Genomic DNA, 23,140 nt, shown 5'->3' with positions numbered 1-23,140 from the left:
TGCTTGCTTCAGCTTATGCCTTTCTGCCTTGTTGGTAAGTAGTTTCTTTACAGTGTAACTCATAAGAAGGCCAGCTTATGTTGTTATGTAGCAACTTTCTGTTTCACTGGCTAGCCTCGGCTTTAGTCATTCTGTAAAGTGTACCTTTAGTTATTCTAAGGAAACTGGTACCACACATCTCTATTATGGTGATAGCATTAATCTGAGCAGGAGGGAACTATGTGCAGATGTGGCAGTTGATATGTGCCACAGAACAATTCACAAGACCAGAGCTCTACTTTTACACACTATACAAAATCCTGTCACTTAGCTAGGATTTCATCCACTAGAGAAGGGAGGAAACCAGTTATCTCACTAGCAAAAGGCTCCGTGGTGAATTTATTATGTCTAAGACAGCTCTGCATTGATTATTTGCAAGACTTGAAGTTGGAGATACAAAAATTATCCTACCATTCGGGATTTTCTTCTGAACTGCTCTAACTTCATGAGGACAAGGACCCCTTAGTTAACTAACAGACAAAATTCATGATCTAGTAATTTCAATAAATACATTTTGAATATACAAATTAATAAATTATAGCTACAACTGTTTTAAATTACAGAATAGTCAATTAAGCAAAAACAATTAACAATAAACTACTATCAGCCCACCATTAGTTCACAGGTTGTGGGGAAGAAAAAAATTATGATGCATTCATTATCTAAATAAACATGCTATGGCTAAAGGTAGGGCAAGTACAAATTAGGCAATCAGAAAACAATGTCAACTTTAGAACTGAGTATCAATGTAGTAAGATACAGGGCACAGTAAAAAAAAATTTCCTCTCTAGAAGTACCTGCACTCTTTTCTGTTGTTATAAGCTCTGTTTCTTACTTCACTTCTTTCAAATCTGATGGCTTATTATCTGTGTAAAAGTCCAAACAGTACGACCAAAAGCAGGTTTCCAAGTAACTATAAACATTTACGTTAAATTAAGAAAGGGTTAAACAAACTCTTTTCACCTTATTTAAGAATCTAAGTTCAAAATCGACACAGTACAGTTATGATATGACTCAACAGGTAACACTGGAAACGCTCCTCTTTATAAACGGCCCCAGTGTGATATAACAGGCAGTGGGCGGTGAGGACGTGGGTGCCCTCACTTCTTCTTGGTTTTCAACTCCAGCTTCGAGGTAGGGGCAGCTGGGTCCACTATGCAGCTCTTCGTCTGCGCCCAGGACCTACACACCTTCGAAATGACTGACCGGATCAAGGCTCACACAGCCTCACCCGGGAAGATCAAACTGTGCTCCTGGAAGGCATGCCACTGGAGGATGAGGCCATCTACGCCTGCGTTGGGTAGAAGCCCTGGCCACTCTAGCAGCAGCTGGCCACATGCTTGGAGGTAAAATCCATGGTTCCCTAGCCCCACTGGAAAAGTGAGAGGTCAGACTCCCCAGGTGGCCAATTAGGAGAACAACACAGGTTGGGCCAAGCAGCAGATGCAGTACAATGGGCACTTCGTTAATGCCAGGTCTACCTTTTCCAAGGAGATGGGCCCCAATGCCAACTCTTCTCTAATAAAGCCATTCACCCCCTCCAACAGATCCCCTAATGTACACAATGCCACAAAACTATGGACAGCCTGTGAATAGAAAGTATCAGCAATGCAATCAAAATACACACTGCTGTACATTAAATAATCTATGTAAATGAAAAAGAAATCATCATTTTTATTAAAGGTCTGGAAAATGGAAAAGATCAACTACGGTAACAAAGGTTTACTAGAATTAATTATAAAATCCTTCTACCTTTGCGAAAGCACTCAAATACAAACCACTGTTTTTTCAAGGGACACTCAAATAAAAAAAGAAACACCTGTTAAATTCTTTGACTACTAATGCTACAGGTAAATAAATAGTATTTTTCTCTCAGAGAGAAGAGACAATCCATTAACATTCATTCTCACTATTGTAAGTCTGCTCATGTTCATGTCTGGCATAACTACAGAAGGATCTGTTTCTTTCTGTCTTTCTTCAAAGATTCTCCTATAGTTTTTTGATTCTTAACACTGCCAAGATTTAGTTGAACTACAGCTATTATGGAGTAATGAAATCATACTGATAAAATAACTAGGATAAAGGCCTTTTCAGTTCTGTGTATAATAGTTTTAGGTACTAGAAACTGTCAATAGTTCTATTAATTTTTCATTTAGGAGAAAATTCTTTTCTCACTACACACTGATAGAGTAAAACCAATCTCTCTAGTCATAGGAATGACCCTCTAATCTTTTAATAATAAATAAATCTAGGTAAGATAAGAATTTAAATGAGCTGAAATGGGAAATATGAATATTAAATTCAAATTATTTTAAAAATCAGACTAGATTTTAACTTTATGTAGCACAACTGTAACACACATACTACAATGTGCACAGCTGCAACACACATTGTACAGCAATGTTTTTTTTCTAGTACTGGGAATTGAACTCAGGACCTTGCACTTGCCAGGCAGCCCTCATAGTGTGGTTTAAAAACTATTCTTATGTGACAGGAAAAACTTCAAAAGATCTAGACAAAAATTTCATTTTTAATATACGAATATTTAAAAATTAAAGAACACACCCACATTTCTAGACTATATGAGAAGCACATTTTCTTAATTGGCATGATACCTGGTGCATCTGCTTGGGGCCTGGCCCTGCCAGAATATAATAAATAATATAATTTCATGCACTGGGAGGGCATGATTAAAAAAATGCATGATAGAAAAACTGATGGTTTGATTAATGAATTTTGGACACCTTTAATTTAAATTTTTCAAGTACAAAAATGGCTGGAAACATATGCGAGCCAAATTTCTGTCTGTAAGCAAGAGAAAGGAAATTGCTAAAAAGGTTACTGAATAGTTCAATATCGTTGAAAGTGTTGTAGACTCAGATTTAGACTCTCCAAGGCCTAAAATCAGGCCACAGAACTGATCCAATGGTGGAAACCCCTGCTGCTTACACTACCAGCACCGATGACGTGGGGTCTGTAGTAGGACAGCTGCTACTGCTGTCAAGGTAACTCCATCTCGCTGCCATCTCCTTGACCTTTGCCTCTGGGTTTACTGGCTCTCAATGCAGATTCAGAATCTTTAATCAGCAGAGCCTAGGTCATGTGACAGTACGCTCAGTCAACACAGGCCAATGGTGCCCTGAAAGCAAAGGAGGCTACAGGGAAAAGAGCAGTTAGCATTTCAGTTCTTAAGAAGACAGGCAGATTCTGCCCTGGACCAAGATTAAGAAGAGGCGTCTCAAATGCAGGATGAGGGCTTATACTGTGAACACCTAAGAGCATTAACTGAACAGCCAAAAAACATGAACATTTACTGACATACATCTTTCTCCAAAAGGACTAACTGTTCAGTGTGCTTTAGGAGCCTTCCTAGGAAAACTCCACAGCTTCAGCTTCTCTCTGAGTTCTAAGCTCCAAGTATCTGGCAAGAAATCTGGCACCGGGAAAAAGACCTACCGCAAGTCAAGGACTCTAAGCTACAGAACCTGGCTGAGTGGAAGAGGCGGGTAGAAAGCAGTGTGAAAATTCCTTTAATGTTGGGAAGTTACTATAAAGTAACTGTGAAATATTTAGTGAAAGTATCATGTTGGGATACAGATTACATGTTAACTAAGACAACAGTACTAGAACTGTAGAAGTTGGCATTCTAGCAGAGGGAACAAAGTAGACCTATAATGTTACATTAAAAGACCAGGGAGAATTCAATGTGGCTGGAGTCAGGTAGAATACAGTTTTTATAGATAGTGTAAGTAATTGAAAGCTTTTTTTGAAAAGTAGACTAGTTTTTAATAAAACAGCCAGTGGCAAAACAGCAGTGGTGAGAGACAGTAAAAATGAAGTAGGTACAGACAACAAATAATGCTATTCTAGAACAAAAGTTGGCTTGGTTTAGTTTGATTTTGATTTTTTTTTTTTTTTTTTTGGTCTTTTTGAGACAGGGTCTTGCTATGCAGTTCAGGCTGGCCTTGAGCTCACTTTGTAGCCCAGGCTGGTCTCAACTCCCAGAATCCTCCTGCCTCAGCCTCCCGAGTGCTGAGGTTACAGGTGTGCGCTAGCATGCCCGGCTTGATACGATTTTTAAGAAGTCAATCATTACAGTGCAGTGTTGGACAGCTGACTGGAAGATGATACGCTAAAACCACTAATTAAGAGAAAATAAATGAGGTGGGGGGCTGGAAATGCTGCAATACTTGCTAAGGTAGAAATGTTTCATAAGAACTTAGTAGGCAGACACGGGATATGGGAAACATTAACAAAATTTTGGTAGCTTCAAAGGCTATGAGGTATGACAGAAAAATACTGTGTATGTGTGAAATTAAAAAAAATTTATTATAGTAAAAACACCCTGCTGTTAATCCCCCTCAAAATACTTGCCCCTCACTTCAAACACACTTATCTCATTGTTTTTAGTACTTTCTAAACCAGTTCTGGAAGTCATTTTTTTTGAGACAGGCTCTTGCTATGTCCGGGGTGGTCTTGGAACTCACAGCAACCTTCCTGCCTCATACTCCTGAGTGCTGGGATTACAGGTATGTGCCACCACACAGGCATGGAAGTCATTTCTGTGAATGTCTTTAGTTGCACTGTGTGACTGCTTTGATGTTCTGAACTGATTCAAAGCATGTGCCTCTCACGGTCATTGTCACTTTGAGGAACAGAGAGAAGTCACGCGGTGCCAGGGTGGTGACTGGCACAGAGTAAAGTGGAGGAGGACAGCACATGATGTTCTTATAAGCCCGCCTTTCCTCTGCATGGTACTTGGCAGCAGCATGTAGCTTTGATTGCATTTCATAAAGACATTCATGAAAGAAGACTTCCACAGCTGCTTCAGAAAGTGGCGAGGGGCTGGGGGTACAGCTCAGTGGCACCATCCCTTGCCTGGCAAGTGCAAGGTCCTAGTTCAATTCCCAGTACAAAAAAAAAGTGGCAAGAACGATGAGTATGGGTGAGTATTCCGAGGGTTACTGATGGCATGTGTCTTGTGTTAGTAATATCTCAAGGATCTAAAAACTTAAATTGTGGAGTACGAAAATTAACTTCTATAGGTAAATTAGTGGAAAATTTTAAGTCTACTGTAAAATGTTTTATTTCTAACTTTGTTACCCGTATATTAATGACAGTGTATCAATATGCCACACAGGTACAACAAAATTATTTTCAAAAAGTTTCTTTTATGAGTTGAATTACTGTATCAACATATGATCATTATATTAAATTTGGAAAACAGAAAAGAGATTATAGGACAAAAAAAAATCACCAATAATTCCAGCACCAAAATAGAACCACTGTTGGCCCTCTGTTGTACTTCTCTTGCTCTTTTGCTTAGGCATTATATAAATATAAACGTTTTGAGAACCCGAGAACTTTCTACATAAACAATTCTATATATACTTCGAACTCTAATATTTTATAATGCACAATCTCCTATTGGTCACCCTTCAAAAATCACGACTGTGAATGGCTGCATTATATTCCATCCTATACACAACTTGTAATTTATTCTGAACAAGCTGAAAAATCTTTTGTGGTGTAGGGAGGGGATCAAACCCAGGACCTTGAACATGCAAGACAGTCTTAAACTCTCTTCTTCTTGAGAATGATTTTCAGAGATAGGATTACTAAATTTAAGGATCTAATAAACATTTTAAAGTTCCTGCTATCTGTTGCTTAACTGCTTTCCAGAAAGACAGTACCATTTTAAGTTCCCCGTACCACACATTAACATCTCACTAAAGAAAATGCTCCATTATTCTGTGAATTTTTTCTAACTGAAAACTCAGGAGAACACCTAATTAAAACTAAAATCCATGTAAAATGAACACCTTAATATAAACTGAGAAACTGAACACAATTTCATCACTGCCTTAGAGACCCAAGCAAGTAAATTGGTTTATTACTGAAGCATCAAAACCACAGTCCTGCGCTCAGTTTGGCAGTACACACACTAGTCAGAACAGCACTGCTCACGGTCCTATTCAAGAAAATTATTCCTAAGTATTCTGTGAAAGGACTACTGTAAACAGAAATTCTGGGATATACGGAAATTCGAGAGATAATAAAATGTAACACATTCAAGTCTGAAGAAAATGCAAAATAAGGTGCTAACTGTGTTAACAGTAAGATACAAAACATTTTTAGAAGGTACAGTACCTGATTAGAACTGGCTTTTTCAAGTCTGTCAATCATAATTTCAAACTGCAAAGGCTTAATTTCCATCTTTCTGTTAAGTCTATTTAATAAGGTTTCATCTTCTGAATCCATATCATAATCTGGTTGTTCGTTGTCTAGATTAAAAGCTAGAAAAGAAAAAAAGAATTCTTCAAACTGAGGTGAAATTAGTCACATAGTGTTTCATCATTTCATCACAGACCACTTCTCAATTAGTATGCATTAACCAAAGAGTTCATGAGCAGATATCTAGTTTCGAAACTAACTGCACAATGGAAAAAAAATTGCTTTACCTATGATTTAAAATGTAATGAAGGAGTAAAAACATTAACTAAGAAATTACTTTTTAAGTAAGTACCACAGATATATGACAAATAATAAAATAGCAATTATGAAAAAAGATAAACATGATAGTTTGGTAGTGTAATGAGAAGCTATAGAACAAAATTAAGGGTAAACAAATGAACTGAAGTACACAGTGTCCGATGAAAACAGTATTTTAAATCATTGAAGACAAAAGGTAAAACAGATTATGAAAGCAAAGCAAAAGGCAAGAGACAGATGGCATTTAGACAAGCTAAATTCCAATCCTAGCACCAATAAATGACATTCTAAACAAAGACTTATAGTAAAAAACTGAACAGATACACTAAAGAAACACTAGATGAAATTGCTGAGGAAAATGCTGCATGAACAGGTACAAATTCAGAAACCATAAAACTAATTAAAAGTGATTGGGCTATGTAAAAATTAAGAATTTACAACACACGAAGGACCAATTTTCTTAAAGATTCCTTATAAATTAGTAGGAAAAAACTTAGTAATTCAACAAAATCAGGCAAAGACTTTTTAGTAAATAAATATCAATAACTTTTGAATATGAAAATGAATCTTCACTCAAAATTATGCAGATGCAAATAAAGTAGGGACATAACACTTTTCATTCACCAGATAGACTAAAACCTAAAATTTGGTAATAAGCTATTTTGAAATACAAGATGGCAATTACAAATTGATACGTAGTTCAATTAAAAATATATTCTCTCAGACTTGGCAGTTCTAGTTCTAGGAATTTTTCCTATAAACTTACACTAAAATGAAGATATATAGAAGAGTATTAGCTGTGACACTATAAGAAGTAAAAAATGCAAAGCAATATAAATAGGATTAGGTAAATGATAGCTTATACATATATGGAATACAGACCAAAGCTCTGAGAAACAGCGACAGTGACCTAATGATATGGAATGAAACTGATGTTTACGAAGTGAAAAAATGGTGCGTATAGTGAGTATGAGGTATTTTTAAAAGCATATGTATAGATATATACATACAAGGTGTACACATATGTTTATAAACGCAGAGAGTGTTTTTGAGAAAGGATACTGAAGAAATTTACAAGTTTTTGCTAAGGACACTGTGGGAACAGGGACTCAATGATGGTAGAGGGAATTAAAAATGTCTCTTAGTTTCCTTTTGTATTGTTCAACAATTTGAGCATATACCTATATTAACTGTTTAACTATGTGGGGGGACTAAACTGTCACAAATTATGGTTTGATACTATACGACAAAATTTAGCCCAAGGCAACAAAAGAGATACCAACCACCAACAGGATGGCTAATTAAACTCTTCTTGCACACCAAGTATAAATGAAGAGCCTACACTGTTACCACCTGAAATATCCTGGTACGCCCAGATTGAGCATGACATTCTTAAAGCTAGTTTATGACACAGTAAGAGAAAAACAGAAGTGTATATGTGATTTTAGTTCGATCAGTCTCTTCCTACAAATGGTATTGGACTTAAACACTTACAGGCTTTATAATCAGTAGGTGACTACATCTCATAAATCTGAGCTCTAGCTCATTTAGGTCAGGCAGTGACCAATGTACTTTACACATACTAACCTGTGACAAACTCCCTGTTTAGTAAGTAGCATTTTATCTCTCAATGAGCCTCCCACTGAGTTACACTTAACTTATTATGTAATATATAATACATAATAAAGTAAACCAAGTCATAGCTATTAGTGAACTAGTGAGATTATTCTTCATCTTCACTTAAATACTCCTGAACACAAAATGCATCTTCTTCTTTCATATATTGCTCTTAATACGTTATCAACAATTCAAGAGTATGCTTTTTTTTTTAAAAAAAAATCAATCCAATCCATATCAAACTTAGTGACAGATGATGTGAATCCTAAAAACTATATAGTATAGATTACTAAAAATTAAGTTTTCCTTCCACACCAGGATGTTGTATTTGTAAATGCACATAATGAATGATCAATGATCTGCATTTAGCCCACAGACTAACAACAAATAATTAATAAAATCAGGTAGTTGATACAACTAGAAGATATATTTAGAGAAAGATTTCAGAGTGTTGAATGAAGTTAACCCAATATACTAATTACTAAGTTAAACAGAAATGTTCAAAAGTTCAAGGGCAAGGCTATACACACAAATTTTGCATGACCATCTTTTATACACCTACCTAATCTTACTCACCTCTTGTTCCTCCACCTCCTATCTGCTCTATCTTCTTATTCTATTCTTACAAAAGCCAGCGCCCCTGCTTGTGAGGCAGGGGAAGGGACAAGAAAAGCTGGGAAATAGTTTAGAAAAATTAATAGTGAGAATTGATAGGAGATCTGTCAATGTGTTAAATCAGAACCAGGGCAAAGACTTGTACTAGCACTATTATTTCTCTTTTTATTCAAAAATTATACAAGAATCATTATAGACAAGTATTCTGTTGCTTCCAAACCAGGTACAGTTACTTCATTTGTCCTCCTTTTACCTCATGTTATATTGATTATCTCCCTTACCAGAAAAAAAATTTTTAAAAATTTTACATTTTTAAAAAATTTTTAAAAAGCAGTTAATTATTTCAGTCACATGCGTATTCCTCCATCAAGTACTTAGGAAAAAAAAAAAGTACTAAAAGCCGATGATTAAAAATAGTATTTCTTAAATGTAAGAGATTTTTTTACAACTACAAGTAGAATATTCTCTGTAAACTTTATTGATACTTCATTTTTGAAACCCAGAAAACCCCACTAAAAGCCAAATCTTGTAAGTAGTGGGTTAGTTCAACAGGCCATCAACCAAACAAACAAGTAACCCCCCTGCCAACCAATACCCAAGAGAAAAGAGGCAAGGTAGCAGAGAAGAAAATGCCTTGATGTTGCACAATATGAACAAGGTTAATAAGAAATGTGTCTGCATAGAAGAATTCCTGTGGTGATGTTAACTAAGCAACAACAGAAAACATGAGGGCATTTAAAGATGTGCATGATTATTACTAAGAGAAGGAGAAAGAAATGGAAAATAAAACAGATGGGCAAGTTCTCTACACTAACAAAGTACAACAGCTTCTGTGTAGATAAAGAAGTGGGCATAACCTTGTTAGAATATAACGCATTCACAAGTTGATTGGTTATCACTTAAGAGAATATACAGCTAAATCTAAAATTAGCTGAGATGCAAATATCTAAATATCCCACACGTCTAATGGAATGAAAATACAGTCTAGAAGAAAGAATACAAGGAAATTTCCCAAAACCAAAATATGGCAAAATGTTCTCGGATTAAAAGGGACTTAGCAAGCACGGTACAAAATGGGTAGTATGCAATTTAATGCTGCACATAACGAGCCAGTTATTGTCCATTAGTGAGTAACATTCTTATGAATATGAGCTAATACTACATTATTCCCATTACATATTGTATTATTAAAGGGAAATATTTAGTCTTCATCTTTCCACTCAAATCTTCAAAAGGGAAAAGTATACAGTAAGAATGTTTTGCGTTTCTTGCTACCCCTTCATGGTGTCATCTTTCCTCCTGATTGGTGAATGTGGGAGGAGGCCTAAATAAGCTCAGCACCTGGGTATGGGTTCTCTTGTGACTCCTTCCTAGCCTGCATCCTAGTCCAATTCTAGTCAGCTCTCCACTGCAGTAGCGAGCAGAGGAACCTGACAGCCCCTACAGGGGGAGATCTTAAGTCAATGAACTACTAGGAGGAAGAGTTTGTCCAATTCAGGTTAAATATTAGAAAGTCCATTAAAACACATTCATTTATTTATTTTTTCAGGTTTGTACTTTTACAATTTTATTATTATATTGGCACAATTTAGATATACATATTAATCACATTCATCATACGGAATTTGTACTTGTGCATGATATAACCCAACTTCTAGTATCACTTTTATTAGTTATAAAGCTGAAATTACGTCTATTTCTTAATTAGTTTCAAAGCTGAAAAAGGAACATTAATTCTTGACTTCCTAACCCCAGCTTTGCAGGTTGTACTTAATATTTTATACTTCTGTCTCTAAAATATTCTAGTTTCTATAGTTCATCTCCATCGCATGGTCTTTAAACAAGCTGTTCTCAACACCTGCAGCATATTTACCTATCTTCTTTTTTCTGGTTATTTACACAACTAGGATGCAACAGCACATGTAGTACAAGTACTAACACACTTCATACAAGGCATTCAAAAGCACTTTAAATTCAAGGCTTTACACTAACAACCAAATTCACACTGATCTTTCTTTACTTAACCCTATGGGTTCAGACCTCTCTGCGTAAATCCACCTCTGTAAATTACTGTGTCTGTCTGGCCCTAGACCCTCTTCAGCCATGTTTGCTACCATTCCACAGGAAACTACCACAAATGGGCAACTCATCCTCAAAGAGCTTTAAGTCCGCTTGGGTCAGATATCAACAAAACTGTGAACACAGAGGTCAATTCTGGCTAAATAAGGCAAAATGACCACATGGCTTGTCTTAAAATTAAACAGAAAGCAAGAGAATCTGCCCCCAAAATGGCATACATGCTCCAACGCAGTGGGAATGAAGGGAAAATTATCAGTCGAATTTGCAGAATCTTAGAGGGCATGATAATCAGGGAAGAGAACACTAGAGTACCAAATGGTTTGGGGAGGGGACAGAGAGAATAGACAATAAGGAAACTTCCCTTTCTCATCTGAGACCCAGAGAGCTGAAATCAAGCTACTCTCTGAAAGGGTGGTAGGTAGGATACTTCTGAAAACAGGGAGATTGGCTGAAGATCTTTACAGATATCTAGACCTTCCCCTTTTCCAGTGGAGCTAAGCGACTACTTTTCCTCTCATATGTGATCACCCTGAAGATTAATGCACACCCGCTGTTCGGACTGTGGGGCAGCAGGCACAATGAGACAAGTATAAGGCTCCAAGGCAAAGGACAGTAAGTGAAAGTCTGTGATGCATCATGAAATCCCTCACCACAGCCACCCATCTGCTCTACAACCCCCCACCCCCAACGCTGCTATAAGAGCAAAAATACTGCCACATACTCCAAAACAAAACCGAAGAACTCCATTATGGGAAAACTGGTCTCTGAAAAAAACATTATCACATAAGTGAGCTTATTAAAATATAAATGGATAGTAAAATAATTCAGATACTTCAGAAAAGACAGAAAATAAACATTAAGAAGGGTCTCAGAGGAAATAAAGACAATGCAAAAAAATTGTATCTTGAAAAAGAGTATTATGTAAAACAAACACCAGGAAAACTAACAAGAAATTAAAATGTAAAACTGTAATAGGAGAAAATAGAGAACATTAGCTCTCTCCACAGTGACACTGGGAGGTGAAAGACAAAGCACAGTGTTCAAAATTCTGAAGGAGCATGGTTTCCAGTCTAACGTAAGGCTAGAATAAAAGGAACTACGTATGCAAGGCTACAAAAACTACTTTCTATACACACTTCCTTAGGAAGCTGCAGGAAGGTATGCTCCATTAGAAGCGAGTATATCTCAAGGGAAGGAGGCATGGAACCCAAAAGTGGTAAACTAATACGAGAGAAGCAAGTAAATACCCTCGGCGATGACCGACAACCAGGATGACTGGCCTAAGAGTAACTAGGCCAGAACAGAGCAGCAAAACGAACAGCTCCAAGAAAAAAGGTTCAGAGGAAAAAATAAGGAGACTACTCCACTATTTAAACATGAAAATCACACTTTTGCTTAAGAGTTGGGACTAATTTAAGTAAATACACATAGACAAGAAGCAGATACAGAAAACCATCACCTTCGAAGATACAACTTAAGGAATACAATCACTATTAACTGCCTACCCCAACTGTTAACATCGGCGAATGACAATCTTTTACACAATGAATACTAATTTAATAATATCCATAGTAAAAAGCATGGGAAAAGTATGTTGAGAAGAGAGAAATAAAACAAAAATCTCATTTAAAATGGAAGGAAATCAAGAGATACTATAAAGTAGCAGCTTAAGAGCTGGGTGTGGTAGCACAGGCCTGTTATCCCAGCTATTTGGGAAGCTGAAGCAGGAGCATCGCATATTCAATGGCAGCTTGTGCAAAGTAGTGAGACCCTGTCTCAAAATAAAGAGGAATCAGAGAGCACTTGCCTGGCATGATGTTCTGGGTTCAATCCCCGGCACAACAAAAAGGTAAGTTTAAAAAGATAGTAATGTAAGACCATTTTTTAGAGGCCCCCCCCATTTTTGATTTTTACATGTTTGCAGTACATAATGATTGTATTTCTTGTGGGGAGCTAGTACATGTACATAACACATCTATTGTTTGTGAGTTTTTTTTGGAGACAGAGTATTGCTATGTCATGCAGACTGACCTTGAACTCCTTTATGTAGTCCAGGCTGACCTCAAACTCAAGGTGACCCTCATAAATCAGCCTCCCGGTGCTGGATCACAGGCGCGTGCCACCACAGCCAGCTCACATAACACAGCTTAATTCGCTTTTCATACCCTTCTCCTTCCCTCCTTTCCCACTGTCTCCATTACTTGGTCCCCTTCCCATTTTCAAAAGATCTGTCTGTCTTCCTATTTCCTACTAACTCTCTTTTATTTTCCCCTTTATTTATATTTTAGGTTTCTCATATAAGAGAAACCGTGATACTTAAGCTTGTGTGTCTGATTTATTTCACTTAACATTATGGTCTCAAGGGGTATCCATGTTCCTACAAGTGACTGAAGGATATTCTTCTTTACGGCAGAGCAGTATTTCACCATGTACAAATACCATGGATTAAAAAAAGAAAGAAATAAAAAAGTAAAAGACTTAAAGGCAGTAGCCTCAGAGTGGGAAGACTCATCTTTTTAGAGAAAAAAGTATTGTTTTAATGAAGCCTAATGATGGATCTATTTGCTCTGACGAAGAGAGATGTATATTTAAAAGCAAACCCTTAAAAAAACACTACAGACAATATGATACTTAGTGATAGGAGCAGAGAAATGAAAAGATGTCATTTATTATAATATGGGTCATGGGAGACCTCACCTGGGAAGCAGTAAAAAAGAGAGAAAAAAAGTAAAAGGCGAAAAATTCTAGTTCCAGTTCATAGGCATTAAAAATCCTTAAAATAACTCTACCTTATTTTTCACATTAGTTATCTGAGTGGTCCACAGAATGACTAAACACACCTATTTCAACCAGTTCTCCCTTTGCAAAACATAACCATGAATGTACTTAAAGCTTCATTCAAAATGTATTCTAAGGTTCTAAGTCCTAAGGCATAACTTATTCTTTGATTTGTTGATAGTCCTATGTACTCCTAGTCAGTTTTAAAACCTTACTAAACTCTGCATTCAGCTGTTTCTCTCAAGTACTACACTGCATTACAGTTATTCATAATGTTTGCTATTGATGCAACTTCTTGCGTACATCTGACATAAGGTAAGAAGTGTGGTACTTGTATCTTCACTTGGAATACGCTGAAACTGAGACCGGAACAAGGTTTAATTAGTCTGCACCAAGTCACTGAGAATGAACGTAAGTCTGATGGATTCTGAAGCCCATGCAGTTTTTCCTCTACTCCCCATTGCCTAAAAGGAGTGCATTCATTTATATCTTCTCCCAATCTGTTTTGTTATGTCTTTTGTTGTGCAGAAATGTAAAATTTTATCACTCTTTGCCTATGATTTCTGCTCTTTGCCTTAAGAATTCTATTTTCACCTTTAGATAATAAAGACAGCCTTGTATATTTTCTTCTAAACACGTTACTTTGCTGTTTACTTTTATATATGGAAATACCATATATGGAAAAACCCATATGGAAAAACCAACTGTCCCAGCACTACTTTGCAAATACTTCCGTCCTTTTTCCTCACTGATGTGTAATTCCTCTTTAGTCATACATCAGATTTCCTTATGCATGGGTACAATGTATTTCCAACCCCTTTTTAAACTTCTTTTCATCTACTTATCAATCATTGAATAAATTAGTATCTCAAGCCATGAGATTCTAAGAAAGGGTTAACTACAGGATGAAAGAACAGAATGATAGAAAAGGAGGGGCTTAAGGCACAGCAACTACATGTCTTTGAATATACCTTGTTTGAGAGACTGCACTTTTAGAACCATGTAAATATTGTACCATTATGACAAAACAAAATAAAATACTGGAAAATATCCCTAAAATTCAAAATTAGGGGCTGAGGATTTATCTTGATGATAAACCTCTGCAAGCCATGTATGATGGGTTGGGTTCAACACCGGTACAGTAAAAAACCAAACCAAACCAAATCAAACTGATCGGAACCAAACTAAACCATGTCAACCTGTGACAGTAGCACATACTTATAAGCCCAGCTACTAGGGAGGCTGAAACGAGACTTTAGCAAATTCAAGGCCAACCTAGGCAAACCTACCAAGAATCTGTCTCAAAATTTTAAAAAAAGGCTAGGGATGGAGCATAATGTAGGAGCACTGCACTAGCATGTGGGAGGCCCTGGGTTTAAGCCCTGAGAGAGGGGTGGAGGGGCAGGGAGCCAAGGAATCAACAAAAGAAAACAAAAACCTTCAAACTGTTTTCAGCAATTACACTGCTGATGGGAGCGAGGGCATTTTTCTGACGTGTCACATGGGTTATAACATGGGGATTATCTATATGTTCTCAAGAATTAATATGTGAGATAAATGGAAGAAAGCTGTAAGTATTTAAGGTTAAAACTTTGTAGTCTTGTTTTGTTTCTGTGGTGCAAAAAAGACTGAACCCAGGACCTAGCATATGTTAGGTAAGCACTCTACCACTGAGCTATACATGCAGCCCAATTTTGCACTCTTGAATTAAGAGTAAGAAATTGTAATACAAACACAGGATATATTTTATCTGTAAAAATTTTTAAGTGTGTATCTCCCAGATTAGGTCTATTAAAAACCTTAAAGATGATGGCCAACGCAGTAGCAATGAACACCTCTAATCCCAAGCTTTCAATCTCCAAGTGAAATTCCCCTCCTTAAAACAACAAAAGCATCCAGCAGAAATAGCTGTTTTCAGATCTGAACAGGAAATACACATGGTGAGCCTAGTGTATCTTTTTGTGATGGCAGTCATCACAAAGAGACTTGGGAGCTAATTTGATAGCTTCCTACTGATCCAATACAGGTGGTATTATGGTTTGTGTCTAGATGTCCCCACAAAGCCTCGTGCAGTCATGGGGCAGGCTTCTAGAGTTTATGACTGATCCATGGTCCAATGCTGGGATTATGGGTCTGAGTGCTACACCCACCCTGGGGCAGGCAGCCTGAAAATAATATAAGGGAGGGAAAGAGGCTTGCTCCTCCTCATTCTTCCATTTTGCTCTTTCTCCTTTTGCTATTTTTCTGCCACCATGAACTCTTGCCCTCTGACATGTGCCACTTTGCCTTGGAGCCAGCTGAGTATGGACTGGAACCTCCACAAACTGTGAGCTATATAAACCTTTTCTTTCTTAATTCTGGGCATGAGGTATTTTGTCTCAGCAACGAAAGAAAAGTAACCAAGACAGAATTTGGTAGCAGAGAAGTGGGGTCGTTGTTGTGACTGTTCCTGACCATGTGGTTCAAGAGTCCTTGGGAAGAGCTTATGGGGAGAGTTTGGAAAGGTTCAGAGATGTCACCTGAAAGAGTAGAGCTGGAATGCCTTCAGCTGATCTGTATGGGAGCTCTGACTCTGGTCAGAGCTCAGAAAAGCAGAAGGCTGATAGAAATCCTGCCTAAAGACCAGGCTCAACCTAAGTGTAGTGGTTCATGCCTGTAATCCCAGCACTTGGGAGGCTGAGGCAGAAGGATTGCTTCAAGTTCAAGGCCAGCCTGGGCTACAAAGTGAGTTCGAGGTCAGCATGAACTGCAGAGCAAAACCCTGTCTCAAAAAGACTGACTAAGGGGCTAGGGATTTAGCTCAGCAGCACAGCACCTGCCTGGCAAGCGCAAGGTCTTGAGTTCAATTACTGGTGGGGAGGGGACGACACACACACACACCAATTACTGGTATGGGGGGGGAGACTGACTAAATAAATAAACAAATATAAAATTAAAAAAATAAAATAAAAGGAAAGTAAACAGACCAGGCTCAGGCAGTTTCTGCTGGGAAGAAGGATAGCACTGGCTGGACTTCAGACGAATAATGTTATGATTTGGCAGAGTCCAGAGACTTTGCATGACACTAAGATTAAGGGCCACAAACTAATTAATCTGGCAGAAGAAATTTCAAGGCAGTCAAATGTTGGGGCAGTGGCACGGCTACTGTTAGGGGTTTTTAGCCAGATTTATGTTGAGAATCAAGAGCAAAGAGCCCAGCAGGATGATTTAAAATATTGTGAACTTGACCAGAAGGGAAGCTCCAGTAAATCTGTGGACTGCAAAGACAGAGCTGAGGAGATCTCGACTACTGAGAAGGAATAGGAGAACATAAAAGATGGCCCAAGAGCATCACAAGAAGCAGAAGCCTCCATCCTTTGCAGACACAGAACTGCAAAGGTAAAAGACTGCTTTGAGAAACAAGTTGCTGAGCACCACGTTCCAGAATGGCAGCAGCCACACTCTGTTTCAGAATGGAGGTGGCAGCTGCACCAGGTTCCCAAAGGGCAGCAAGCTAGGGAATTCCTCAGAATTAGACTTAAGAGTGCCCAGCAATCCAGGCGTGCAACTCCTACAGCCAAAGGAGAGGGAAGCTTGGCTACTGTTCCAGGTGGAAGCAGACCTTGGCAGCATTCACATGGTGCTGGTTTTAGGTGCATGCAGAATACAAATTGTTGGGTTAAGAAGCCTTCCTCCAAGATTTCATAAGGCCTAGGAGCCCAGGCAGTTGCCCATGAGAGGGCAATGTGTGAAGATGTGAATGTGAAACCAAAGGTACAGAGGAAACCCCAGAAATTGGAAAAGCCAGAAAGGTGAATCATCCAAGGAAAGCTGCATGGGAGAGTGCAAAGTAGGCCCAAGAGAGAAGCCGTGGGAGCTACAATCACCAGATGTGCCATAGGGGTGGAGCCAGGAAAGCCCTTTGGAGCTCACAACTTGCTACAGATTGCTTTGGATGTTCCACATAAACTACAGGACTTAATTTTGCCCTGCTGGATTTTGGACTTGCTTTGGTCCCATTCCTTTGTACCCCTATTTGTACCGAATGGTAACATTTATGTGGTGTCACTGAGTGCTGGAAGTGTTTAACTTTTCATGTGCATAAGGGCTCACAGCTAAGAGTTTGCCTTACATCTTGGAGACTTGGCATTCGGACTTCTCAGCAATGCTGAAACTGTTAGGACTCTGGTAACTCTTAGAGATGGACTAAAATGCCTCTTGCATAAAAGGATGTACATTAATCTTTGGGGGGCCAGGGGAGGACTGCTATGGTTTGTGTCTAGATCCCCTCCACCCCCCACCCCCCCGCAAAGCCTCATGCACTCATGGGGTAGGCTTCTAGTTTGTGATTGATTCATGGTCCAATGCTGGGATCATGGTTTTAGTGCTACACCCAGGGCAGCCTACATACAATATGAGGGAGGGAAAGAGGTTTGATCACACTCCTCTCTTTTTGTTCTTATTGTTTCTGCTGTTTTTCCTCAGCCACAAACTACTGCCCTCTGTCATGTGCCACTGTGCCTTGGAGCCAGCTGAGTATGGACTGAGACCTCCACAAACTGGGAGTTAAATAAACCTTTCCTTCCTTAATTTTGGGTGTCAGGTATTTTGTCCCAGCAAAGAGAAAAGTAACAAAACAGGTGAAGTAGAGTATTAATGAAGACAATAAACTGAATTAATTGAAACAATAAAATATGTATAAATCTATAATCCATAATTACTCTAAAATAAAACATTTTCATAGTCATCTTTGGAGGATACTAAGAAACTAATCTCTACTGAAAAATAGTGATATCCTGTCATTCTTTCTTCATTTACTGTAGCTGTAATACTTTTTTTTTTGACACCGGGACTTGAATTCACGACCTTGCACTTGCCAGGCAGACACTGTGCCACTGAGCTATATTCCCAGTTGGAATCCTTCTATACAAAGGGAAACTTGAGATCTTGACATACAGTTCACAGAAAAGTCATCACCACCATCCATCTCCAGAAGTACCTAAGGATTTTATTTCATCATTTCTTGTTATGCTGCAAAAAATATAGAAATTTTGGTACTGCATACAAACGATACCTATTTCTGACATTTAACAAAGAAACAGTTTACAGTGAGTCAAGAGATATTTGCAAAAGATGTTAAGTGCTCGGTTTTGTGCTAGTTCAATTTATTAAGTGTTTATTTAATGGATCAGATAGAGAACTAGAGATGCAATAAATGAAGAGACGAGCCCCTGTCCTGGAGGCCTTATAGGCTCGCATGCTGAGGATGTTAGTATGAACTTTTACTTATAAATGCACCAGAACAGGAAATGAACTTTGTGTCCACAGATAATTCTCTAACACTCATACATTCTGGGCTTAGAACATAATCTATTCATCTTCCAACAGGAATGCTACATTGCATTCTTTACTTGACCATATGCAGTTTAGGTTTTGCCTATCCTTTGATTTAGAATTTCACCTTCTTTCTGCTTTCTTACAGTAAAGAGATTACTTTGGGTGTATATTTCAGAGACTGAGTTTTCTGCCAGGGACTTGTACCACTACTGGATGTCATGAGCTACTGAGAACTTCCCGTCCAAGGAGCAACCTTTATTGGAAACAAGTTGGCAATAATTCTTCATATTCTTCAATTCATACTAGTTCACATAAAAAGTTGTAAAAATAAAAACCAAAGAACCAAAATGATAAAAACTCTTCCAAATTATACTACAATTATAAAACACACAAACCCAGCTTGAATATTTCCACTAAGAGGACACAGAGATTTACTGTTTGACAGTGGTTTCTGAGTCGAAATCTCCCATACATATAATTGTACCTTGGTATGCGTGGAGACTTGGTCCCAGAACCCCCTCTTTCCCTGCTACAGAACATGAAAATCTGTGGATGCTTAATTTCCATTACGTATGATGGTGCGGTATTCACATATAACCTACTCACATCTTCTCGGATACTTTCACACATCTTTAGATTACTGTAACACCTAACAATGTAAATGCTACATGTCATTATATTATACTGCAAGAAAAAATAATAAAAGTTTGTACATGTTCAGTACAGATGCAATTTTTCCTCGAATATTTTCAATCCAGATTGATTAAACCCACAGATGTAAAATCCTTGAAATACAGAGGGGGCAATTGTACATTTTTCTGTCACATCTCTTAACAATTGGGCAAAGTAATACAAATAAAAGAGTAACAATCCGATTTTTAAAAATTTAGTAACAAAAATGACTCTTGGCTCTTACTAGGGAATACATTTTACCTAACGTTGGTCTTCTGAGCAGGAGTTAAAAAAAAAAAAAAAAAAAGAGGTCATAGACACAAAAGACAGGAAGAATGGAGATAGTATTTTCTACTATGCTTTCAGAACCCTTTCCTTATGAGCTGACTTTTCTCTAAAGAAAGTTATGGAAGGTCTACAGTGCATGAGCTACTACTAGCAGTTAAAAGAAAGAGATGCCCTGAGTAAATGCTTCCTTAAACATTTCATAATTTGTAACCTGTCAAGAGAAAAAGTAGAATAAACGAAGATACACTGGGAGATACAGCCTCCAATTATCTCTGCCCAAACGACATAGTAGTTACTCTTCTCTAGTAAGTGGGAGATGGAAGAAGATTTAAGAATTTTAAAAATTAATAGCTCCTATGGGTAGTAACAGACCAGAACCCAGATGTTCAATTAATCATGTAATTTCCTCTTGTTGTTTTGGTGGGAAAACTCCAGGTGTGGAGAAATATTATGTAATTAAATATGGTAGCTCATGTAATATTTAATAAAGTAATTTCAGTGTCATAAAATAAAATTTAATTAGTTCTCACTTTTCAAATTTCTCCCCCTCACACACCTTTTTCACTTTCCAGTGTACAGAAGGGTGACATAATATGTCATCCCAAAATATGCCACTTTGGCATAAATAACATTTTGAGCTAAGGAAAGCCACCTGGTAAACAGCAGGAACAAGAAGGGCACTACGACCTCTCTTTTTTTTCCTCCTGAAAGCAGGACATGAAATCACAAGGGAAGGTGCCCTCCCCACACCAGAAAGGAAGAAACATTCTTATAACCAGAGATAGACTAAGAAAAATCAATATAAACAGAATTGTTGAAATAACACTTGTCCTCCTTTATTTTAATTTATTTTAACTATGTATTTTCATTATTTTCCAAAACTGCTATTCTCTCATAAACCTAGTGTATCAGCACCTAGGAGCATCCACTTTGGGGTCCTCATTTTCCCAAGGATTCCACATGCAGATGTAAAAATCTGTGGTTTTGCCCTGTTAATTTATTTTACGGTGATTTAATCCTCAGGCTCAGCTAGAGATCACAGTACAGTTTTGCTATACTGCTATTCTTCGAGTCTTACTGAAAAACAAAACAAAACCTGGGAGTGGTGCACAAGACTGTAATCTCAGCACTCTGGGAGGCTAAATCAGGAGAATCCTAAATTCCGGCACAGTTTTGGCAATTTAGTGACTTAGTGAGACCTGGTTTCAATAACAAAAAAGGCTGGGGATGCATCTCAGTGTAAGGGCCCTGGGATCAATCCCCAGGACTGCCAAAACAAACAAGTAAACAAAATAAAAGTTAAGGTGAAAACCAAGACATTTTTATACAAATAATCAAAGCCAAAAATTAGAGGTGGAAATAGCTTATATTTAGAGGTCAGAAAATGGACAAATTTAGAGGTCGAAATAGCTTATATTACAGGTCAGAAAATGGATAGGTCAAGAGTCTTTGTGAGTTGAGCACAGGTTTCAGGGACCCACTGCAGGTGGATTTGGATCATATAGCCTCCTATCCAGTATCATTTTGGTAATTCATATCTTGTAGTTAGGTGTATGTCTGCTGCTCTCTTGACTTTGCTCCTGGTGCTCTGAAATGCCTTGCACTCACTTCCTCTATGCTTTATGGTGTTGCTGTCCAGCCTGATTTTGAGAACAGCCTGCTATTCATGCTGTGCTTGAGGTACAGTCTGACTGTCACTGGACGCAAAGTGTAGTAAACATAGTTTTGAAAAGTCATATAAGAGAAAAATACTATTATAATACTCAAAGCTCAGTACTTCACCTACTATATTACAATGAAGTTATTTAAATAAAATCTTTCTAATTCTAGCAGCAATAACGAAGAAATCTGGGTGCTGTCAAAGGGAACACTGACATCAACAAATCAAATGACTGTTTTAACTCTGGACTTACAAGTTTAAATTTACAAATTACATTTAGTAACCAAAGACAATAAAAATTAATACAGAATTATTAAGTTGGACTAAAAATTTGTCTATCTTATATATCAGGCCTAAAATATATGTTTAAAAATATTAAAAATTAAACTAAAAAGCAAACAGCTTTCATATACTTTCTTACTTAAAGTTATTTCAAGTAGAAATAAAAATTTTACCATTTACTTATGAACTGTCAATAGTAGTTTTTTTTAAAGAGCAACATTTATTTCTATAATAAAGTCCCTACATTAACATGTGTTTGAATTTCCTAAATTTTAATTCTGGAAATTAATTGAAAATACCTAATTTCTCTGCAGGCAATAAAACAAGACGAACCATGAATATAAAGTCTTTTTTTGGGGGGGGGGAGGGGGTATTAGGAATCAAACTCAGGAACTTGTGCTTGCCAGGCAGGCACTTATGCCACTGAGCTATATCCCTGGCTAGAAGCATGAAGATGAGAGATGATCAAAATACACAGTGAATGCTTAAATTAACAAATATTACACAAAAAGATACATTGGCATTAATCCCCCTCAAGATACCCTTGCTTTGGATACATCCCATCATTCCCATCAGTTTTTGTTGGTTGTGCCGTGGATCAAACCCAGGGCCTTATACATGCAAGGCAAGAACTCTTACCACTGAGCCACATTCCCAGCCCCTCTTATCCCTTTTTGAAGCAATTGTAGAAGTCCTCTTTCATGAATCTCTTGATTTCTTTTTTTTAGTTTTTTTCCGGTACCGGGGATCGAACTCACGACCTTGCATTTGCGGGTCAGGCGCTGTGCCGCTGAGCTAAACCCCCAGCCCCTCATGAGTCTCTTTATGAGGGACGAGCAAAAATATAGTAAGATCTGTTGCTGAGTACCACCCAATGAAAAAGGAGGCTTGTAAGAACACTGTGATGTGTCCTCACCTCTATCACTGGATCTGGCACCATGAGACTTCTGTCTCTTCCCCAAACTCAAAATAAGCATGCAACGTAATCACTTAGAATTGATTCAGGAGATCGAGGCAGACACACAGTGTAATTAACAGTCATGAAAGAGGAATTCCAGAACCGCTTCAGAAAGTAGCAAGAATGATGAGATTAAGTGTATTTGAAGGGGCCAAAGTCTGAAGAGGAAAATGGCAATGTACTTTCTACTGTAATAAATCTTTTAAAATTTAAACATTCATCATATTCTTTGGTCACACCACATATCTTGTTTTTAAGGCTCTTCTTTGAGTATTATAATAGTATTTTTCTCTTATATGACTTTTCAAAACTATGTTTACTACACTTTGAGTCCAGTGACAGTC

At 37.7% G+C, this 23,140-nt stretch overlaps 1 protein-coding gene across 1 annotated transcript in view; it reads right to left on the bottom strand.

Moving 5' to 3' along the window:
* The window catches only part of Epc2 (enhancer of polycomb homolog 2 (Drosophila)), a 71,212-nt gene that overhangs the window by 31,317 nt on the left and 16,755 nt on the right, over positions 1–23,140 (bottom strand). Inside the window, exon 2 of the mRNA XM_005390801.2 lies at positions 6,190–6,335. Within this exon, the coding sequence (XP_005390858.1) occupies positions 6,190–6,335 (146 nt within the window). The remainder of the gene's footprint in view (positions 1–6,189; positions 6,336–23,140) is intronic.

This window comes from Chinchilla lanigera, unplaced genomic scaffold (assembly GCF_000276665.1).
Source record: "Chinchilla lanigera isolate Chin_1 unplaced genomic scaffold, ChiLan1.0 scaffold00039, whole genome shotgun sequence".
NCBI classification, from domain to species: Eukaryota; Metazoa; Chordata; class Mammalia; order Rodentia; family Chinchillidae; genus Chinchilla; species Chinchilla lanigera.
Note: the sequence above shows the minus strand (reverse complement) of the source record. Positions and strands in the feature narration are given on the sequence as shown.